The sequence below is a fragment of the Lichenostomus cassidix genome, chromosome 1 (genome assembly GCF_008360975.1).
Source record: "Lichenostomus cassidix isolate B80296 chromosome 1, HeHo_3.0, whole genome shotgun sequence".
Taxonomy (NCBI): Eukaryota; Metazoa; Chordata; class Aves; order Passeriformes; family Meliphagidae; genus Lichenostomus; species Lichenostomus cassidix.
In genome coordinates this window covers 81112190-81120473 of record NC_139479.1, presented here as the reverse complement: position 1 = coordinate 81120473, position 8284 = coordinate 81112190, and the positions used below count along the sequence as shown (strand labels likewise).

General features: G+C 41.9%; 1 protein-coding gene across 1 annotated transcript in view; it reads left to right on the top strand.

The window, feature by feature from the left end:
* Nucleotides 1–338: 338 nt before the first annotated feature.
* Nucleotides 339–8284, top strand: part of CCDC90B (coiled-coil domain containing 90B) — a 10791-nt gene continuing 2845 nt past the window's right edge. The window contains exons 1-7 of the mRNA XM_085065614.1: nt 339–471; nt 2351–2470; nt 5038–5141; nt 6452–6553; nt 7194–7235; nt 7315–7386; nt 7469–7522. Of these exons, the coding sequence (XP_084921740.1) occupies nt 378–471; nt 2351–2470; nt 5038–5141; nt 6452–6553; nt 7194–7235; nt 7315–7386; nt 7469–7522 (588 nt within the window). The 5' untranslated portion in view covers nt 339–377. The remainder of the gene's footprint in view (nt 472–2350; nt 2471–5037; nt 5142–6451; nt 6554–7193; nt 7236–7314; nt 7387–7468; nt 7523–8284) is intronic.

Genomic DNA, 8284 nt, shown 5'->3' with positions numbered 1-8284 from the left:
TAGATTAGATATTAAGAAGAAATTCTTTACCCTGAGGGGGGTGGGTCATTGGCACAGGTTGCCCAGAGAAGCTGTGGATGTCCCATCCCTGGAAATGCTCAAGACCAGGTTGAATGGGGCTTGGAGCAGCCTGGTCTAGTGGAAGCTGTCTCTGCCCATGGAACTAGGTGATGTTTAAGGTGGTTTCCCGGCGCATCACGGAACGCAGCGGCTCCCGCTGCGCGGCGCCGGCTGAGGCTCCTCCCAGCCGCAAGGGGGCGCTGCGCCGCCGCCTCCGGCCGGGCCTGCAGGGAAACCGCGGACTACAGTACCCAGCGTGTCCCGCGGGGCCGGCCGGAAGCGGAAGGCAGCGCGCGGAAGCGGCGGGCTGGGGCGCTATGAGGGGCGCCGGGAGCAGCGCGGCGCTCCGCGCCTGGGCCGGCCCGCTCCTGCTCCCCATCCCGGCCTGGCTGCCCCCGGCTCCGCGCAGAGGTGAGAGGCGCCGCAGCGCCGTGCTCGGTCCCGCGGCCCCCAGGCGGCCCCTCGGGGTGGGCGGCTGCCGGGGTTGGGTGACGCCGGCCCGGCTGTGTGAGCGGCGCTGGGGCTGCGCAGGGCGCTGGCCGCACTCGGTGTCTGGAAGCGGCCGCGGGTGCCGTGTGAGGGAGCGCTGAGCGCCTTCCCTCGGGGCTGTGACCCTTAAGGGGTGAGTTCCACGGGCGGCAGCAGCCGGGTGAGCGGCGTGCGGGGCTGGCAGGGGTGCTGGGGACGGGAGGAGCGGTAGGAGTTACCGAGGGGGGCAGAAGGGTGTCACCGAAAGGAGTCTCAGGTTTTGTGGAGTGATTTTCTCAGCCCCGGGCTGGAGAGGAGCATTCAGTCGAGACTGCCGGAGTGGAGCAGTAGGGACAAGAGCAGCGTGGCGAGGCAACCAGAACTGTAACATCAGGTTTCCTGAGACAGCGTCTCTGCGATGAAGTTGTTCAACCCTCTGAAAAAATCCACCCGTGCGTTTAGAAGAAAAGAGCTGTGCGTTTGAAAGCTGGTACAGCTCCATGAAAACGAGTTGGCTTTCATTATGTGTGTAGTCTTCGGTGCTTCTTAGCTCTAATACAGTTATTAATTTGGATGCTGTGGCTAGTTTAGTTATGGCCAGATCTTTATAGTACTTGTAAGCCAGCACGTAACTTGATTTGTCTAGTAGTGGCACAGTATAAATTCCCTGCTGTTTAAATGATACAAAGCTTTTGAGTAGCAGTCTGGATAAGACACAGAACAAATTGGTTAAGGCAGAGAGCCAGCAGTGCATAAGGTTTCAAATAAACATGGATTAAGAAGTAACAGGGCTGCTTAGGTAAAAAAGAATTAACCAGAATCTGTAATATGCAAAGCCACATAAACATAAGGTGAAGAGGAACATATGCTTGAAATAAAAGTAGAAGAAGCAGTGAAACGTTTGTGGGAAGGCACTCACATTATAAATAGAGTAGATCTTTAACAAAAACTGAGGTTAACTGATACCTATTTAGAGATTAGGTGTACCCAGTCTCTGAGGTATTAGATGCAAACATATCCCTTTACTGCCCAGTTACTTTACTAGTGAACCAATAAATTAATTCATCATGAAAATTGGACTTGCATATATTTCTAAAAAAACCTTGTAGCTTTATGTTCACAGAAGCCACTCTCCTTGCTGAAAAGCATAGTGATAGAAGAATATGTAAAAAGAATGTGATTGAGGAATTCTCTGAAAATGAGAGGTTTGAATTAGATATAAGGAAGAAATTCTTTGCTGTGATGGTGCTGAGGCACTGGCACAGCTTGCCCAGAGAAGCTGTGGATGCCCCAGCCCTGGAAGTTTTCAAGGCCAGGCTGGATGGGGCATGGAGCAACCTGGTTTAGTGGAAGGTGTCTCTGCCCATGGCAGGGGGGTTGGAATGAGATGATCTTTATGGCCCCTTCCAACTCAAGCCATCCTGTGATTCTGTGGCAAAATAAAAAGCTGTTGGAATTAAGGTTCAGCAGTTTAAGTAAAATAGCACAGAATGGTTATTTGCATGAAGTCGTTCAGTGTTTTGCTAGTAAGAAAATTATTTAAGCGGTGTTTCCAAATTATAAAACAATTGGCTGTGGTGGTTTATTTGTGTTGTATCAGGATGCTTGTCTGTATGCACAGTTACATGAATGCACTTAGGATAGATCTGTGAGTCCCAGTTGGTGTAAACTTCCTGTGCAAAAGGGATTGGTGGTTTCTGGTGAGTGCTGTAACACAGCTTTTTGTTGCAACATCCATGCAGCTTTTCTGTGATGAAAGAAATTAGTGTATTGCATGATAAGCCAATTGGGTTAAAATTAAGGCATGTTTTGTTACTTCCAGGTTTTGCTGCCACATTCATTAGGAAGTCATATGATGTCAGAAGAGTGGACATCACTCCCCTGGAGCAGAGGAAGGTGACTTTTGATACCCATGCTTTAGTGCAAGATCTGGAAGCCCATGGTAAGTGATATCTGATAAATAATTCAAAGGAAAACTTTTAATATTAAGTACTGTAACTTTGAGTGCTATCAGCTCCCCTGGAGTACCAGTACTTGGTGGTATAAAATGTTTTGGCAGCCTCTTGAGGAGGCTGGTGAAAGAGAGGCATCTGATGCTGTGCCATACAAGTAACTACTACATTGTATTTACCTCATTTGTAGCTGTAGGCAGATTTATGTAGTGTCTGCAGCTGAGGAACACAATACAGTTAACAATTGTAAAGTAACAGCTAAAGACTTTCATAGCAAAAATGAAGCTTTTAAAGAAAATCCTTCTACTAGCCTGCTAATAGTAAGTGAAGGAGTTTTTTTCCTTGTTAGAAATATTTTCAGCAGCATGGTGCTGTGATACAATCTTACTGCCTGCACTTCTGTTGTGAGTGACACTGGCTGAAGTCAGGTGAAGGGTCCATCCAGCCCTGGGTTCTGTCTCCTTACAGCAGCTGAGTCAAGAGCTGCAGAGCAGTGTTAAAACAGGGCACATGTATGTCACACATCCTCTTGTCCTTTCCAAGTCTCCAATTTCTGTCACCCTGGAGGTATTTTGAGTCAGGTGTGAGTTTTAGTAACCTTCAATGGATATCTTTTTACAAGTTTATTTAGTCCCTGATCCACTACAAACTGATCAGTACCCAAAACATCCTTTCTCATGGAATTTCAGGCATCCACATCATTTGTTTATGCAGAATCTGGTGTCCATGAGGTGAATTTGATGCCCTCAGCTCTTTAGTGAGAAGTGAACATTTAATCTCTCCAAATACAAAAATCATAACTTGTTGCATTTCTCCTAAAGCAGTAGCTTTTCCATATTTTTGATTATTCATTCTGCCCCTCTGTTAATATTTTCTGATCCTGTCACATTCCATTCCATTTCATGTCTTCAGGGAACAATGCTGGCATTACTTGACAACTGAATGTCCTATGGATTTGAATAGTAATGTCATGTTGTGTCTGTTTTGTTCTCTGATCCTTTTCCTAGTAATTCCAAAGGGTTTGGTTTGCTTTAATGATCCCTGATAAGCATTGAGCTGATGTCTTCATCAGACTAGCAACTATCTTTCAAAATCCCAAGTGACAATAGGAACTATATACAGTCAGAGGTTAGGATTGTTTCCACCATTTAGTTATAATACTAATAATATGTTTTAGTAGGTAAAAGATTCCCAATAGTCTGCTAACAATGCTTTTTTTTTTTCATGCTTGTCAGACTTGACAACCCTTACTTCCCTACATCTCTTTAGAACTGTGTTTAAAAAGTGGCATTGTTATTTTCCAGTCCACAGATGACCAGGGTGGGCTGTGAAATGTTGCTTATCCCAAGGATTGATTCAGCTATTTCTTCTTTGAGCTCCTTTAGAACTTGTGGGGTGAAGTCTGTCTGGTGCTGGTTGTTACTCAGTTTAATTTGTTCCATAACTTCTACAGATACTTCAGTACCACAGTGACAGGTCTTTATAGGCCAAACCACAAAAGTAAGAGAGGCATTTTAGTTTTTCCAAAGCTTTAGGCAGTTTTCAGGCTCCAGTCCCTTGCTCATATAAATTTTTCCACATTCTCTAAACTTTTACAAACCACAGACATTTCTTGCTATATGGAGGAAGAGCAAAATAAGGTATTGGCAAGAGCTTAAGTAAACCCTGAAAATGCAGAGAAACTGAAGCAATACTATGACACTTCTTACTGAAAGGAAGATAAAACATGTGTAGCTTTTTTAGACGTGTAAGCCAATAATGCAGCTTGACAGTATCGGTATTTTGGAAGGGAGCAGTGGCATAGTTCTCTAAATAACTTGTCTTGAAAGTATTTTTCAATGTTGATTTATACCAGCTTATACAATGGAGTAGTTGAAACACAACATATCAGATTGTTGGACATAAATCCAGAAGTTCAGCATTTGACCAGATATGGCTAAAATGAGAGCAATTTTTTTTTCCCTTTATTCACCACACATCATCTTTAACATTTCAAAATCACACCAAGCTATGGACAAAGTGTACTTTTTATCATCAGAAAGCAAAAATCCCAGTTTGAGTTCATTCTGCAGGCAATGGATGCAGCAGTTCAAAAATCAGGTTTGCATGTGTTCATATCTGTGCAGGACAATTTCAATACATGCAGAATTACTTCTTATTAGTCTATAAAACACATGCTTTGTAGTTCGAGGTAAGTTTGGTTTTAACAGAAAGCTAAAGTTCATTAAGAAGTAAAGTTTTGCTAAATTATTTTTATAACACTTGAACATGAATCTTGTATTTGGAAGAAATTTGGTCTTTCTGTCAGCTGCATGTATAGACTTTCATATATTAAAAGTTACTGTGCTTCAGATTTTTGCAGCATTAAGTCTGTGATTTTTCTAGTTAAAGTCACAGTGACTGGCTCCTGGCTGAGAGTTTTCAGTCACTGTGTGAATGTCCATGTGCCACTGTGGTTAGGTGTGGCACTTGAGTGTCTCAGGTTATTATGCACCTCTTGCTCTTCATCCAGGCTTTTAATATCACCTTCTTTTGTCATCCTTCAATTGTGCCCCAGGCTTTGGGAAGGAGCAAGCACAGACCATCGTGTCGGCGCTGATAACTCTGTCCAATGTCAGCTTAGACACCGTCTACAAGGACATGGTTACCCAGGCCCAGCAGGTAAAAACTCATCTGTGCTGTGTAGCTAGAACGGCTCGTGTTTGCATCTTTAAAACACAAGTGAGCAGCTCTCTCTAGTGCCATAAACACCTCACTGTGCCAGGTTTTCCTAAGTTTCACTTGGGATTTTAAAAAATAGTTGTAGGCCCTGACCAGCTTCCACTGAAGTCTGACTACTTCATTGAACACAAGGACCTTTTTACAGTTCCTGGGAAAACTTTGATTGCATTTACATTAAGCAGCTAATGTGCCTCATACCATCTTAAAATACTCATTATCAACACTGACTACACTATAAAAAGCAATGTTTCTGCCTAATACAATTCCATGCAAATTCTGTTTGGGACTTTCTTTGCATATAACAGGATTTAAAAAAAAAATGCTTTCATTTTGATAAAAAAAAACCACACAGAGGCAGAAATTCTTGTCTTCTTCTGAGAATTAGAGGAAAAAAAAAGTTAGATGACTTTTATTACAAGTAAATGCCAGTAAGATAAAAATCTTCTAGAAGAAAGGCTCAGCAGTTCAAATAAAATAGCTATGAATGCTTAATTTCTTTAATTGAAGAAGAATGGCACATAATTTCAGCCTGCACAGCCTTCTGGAGTAATGATCAAAACCATCACTGTGCATCAGAGAATCCCACAGCAATGTGTCATTTTCCATGCTAAATAGTAAGGTAACTTCCTTATGCTGGGTGAAGGAGTATTGCTTTCAACATTTTAAAATACTGAGTTTCTTCCTTTATTTTCTATGGGGTTTTTTTCTGCATTTATGCATAGTGGTTGAATTCTGAACTTATTAGTTCAAACCCCAGGAAGGCTTTTTTCAGTGATTTTTAGCACTATTTTACTTGTGGCCATCAGACTTTGATGCTGAGAGAACAGTATGATACTCATAAAGTCTTTGGCTTTCGATGAGTATGTAGGCAGTAAATGGAAGTGCTTTTTAGGAGCTGCATTCAGACCAACCATTAGTGCTTCTGAGGCTACTGAACATTGATTGAAAGTGGAAGAAACTGCAGGACTGACCTGTAGTTTCAGGTCTGTTTCATTTCATAGCTACTTAGACTAATACCTATGGCCTTTTTGCTTAAATTCAGAGCTGTTGTATTAAAGCAACAGAAAAAGCACAAACCTCTTGACTCTTTCAAACAAACTGCTGGTATAATATAGTCTGTTTCTGTCACTTTCGTGTTTGAGAGACTCCCCACTTTTGAGCTTTGTAGTAGTTAATTTCGTACTTTCAGACCTAAAAATCTTGCCAGAAAGTGTGCAGCTTAATCGATGGCATGTTTTACTGTTTCACAGGAAATAACTTTACAGCAGATAATGGCACATTTGGATTCCATTCGAAAAGATATGGTCATCCTGGAGAAAAGTGAATTTGCAAACCTGAGAGCAGAGAATGAGGTACTAATACATTTTTTCCTTAAGCAGTTTAATTGCAGTATTTGTTGCCTTCTATCTGTTGCACATTTTTGTGGAACAAAATATGAGTGTAATAGTAATTCTGGATACTTTTATCAATATTGAAGAGTCTGTATGTTTGAACTTCAGAGATAAAAATATATTTCACATGCTAAGACCTGCTCAGATCCTCTGAAAAGTATTCTAAGATATGCACATTCATTTCATTTTCTGTAATTTTATTTAAGAGCAACTGGTAGTTTCTGGCTATTAACCATATAGTGCAGGGAGAGGAGTCAGCCATTCCTTCACAACAATTTAATTAATTTCATGATTGAGACATGTTTCACTCTTACTTGATGGCATTTTGGTATTTTTCTGCTGTCTTTAGTCTCAGAATAACAAGATCATCATTGTTACAAAATAATTGCTTCATTTTGAGCAAAATTCCCAGCAGATTGTATATGGCTGTACATTTGAATACATTAGCTAGCATATTTAATCAAGAACAAATTGCCCCATTGGGAGGAAAAATGAGGGAAGAATAATTGCATGGATGCGGTGGTAACACTTACATGACTGATTAATTTGGTTAACAGTTTCCTGAATTTGTAAAAATTTTTTTTTTCTCCTCTGCACTTAGAAAATGAAAATTGAATTAGATCAAGTTAAACAGCATTTAATGGTAAGTAAACAGCAAGTATCTACACATTCCCATTAGGGAGAATAAATAGCTACTTTCATAATCTTCATTTATTTTAAAGACTGAAACCGGTAAAATCCGAGCTGACAGCAAGCTAGACATAAACCTGGAAAGGAGCAGGGTGACAGATATGGTAAGTTGGTCTGTGAAGATACCCTTATTAGCTCTGTGTTGTGCTCCTGCTGCAACAGTTGTGCTTCATCTTTTCTCCACAGTTTACAGATCAGGAGAGGAAACTGATGGAAGCAACTACAGAGTTTCACAAAAAAGTAAGTATTGAACAAAGCAAGATACAGTTACACATTGTGTGTTAATGTAAACCCCAAACTTTGGTGAAAGCCAAAGCCATGTTTTTGGCTATGGTAAAGCAAAAGGCCAGGCTGTATCACTCAGGGCTGTTGTAGGTGTTTCTTGGCTGTGGGATTCACACTAAACTCCAGTGAGCAGAGGGAGGCATGCAAGCCTTGTCCCTCACTTCCCAAGTGCCTTGTCACAGGCTGGCACAGGTGGAATGTGAGCTATCATGCTGCCCTTTTCCCAGTGTTAACTGATGAGCTGTACTACAGGAATGGTGCAGGTGCCTACAGCCAAGCAATTCAAAGACTGGAAGTCCTCAGAGCTTCTAGAGGACACTGAAGTCTAAGAGGCTGAAGAGGGACAATGTCCCATCTTGAGCATATCCTTCCTTTTTGGGATATGCCTTGTGAATGCTTAAACCTTTGTTCTTCAAAAATGTAGCGATACTGTTCTATGTGCTGTAGAATATCTTTAAGAGGCATTGGCACATCAGAGACAAAAGTCCATGTCATGAGGGTGGTGAAGCACTGGCAGAAGTTGCCCAGAATTTGTGGACTCTCCATCTGTGGCAGTGTTCAAGGCCAGACTTGAAGGGGCTCTGAGTAACCTGGTGTAGGGAAGGTGTCTCTGCCCATGGTAGGGGGGTTGGAACTAGATGGTCCTTAAGGTCCCTTCCAACCCAAGCCAGTCTGTGATTCTACGATCGTTAGAATTTTCTCTTTTTTTGTGTCTAT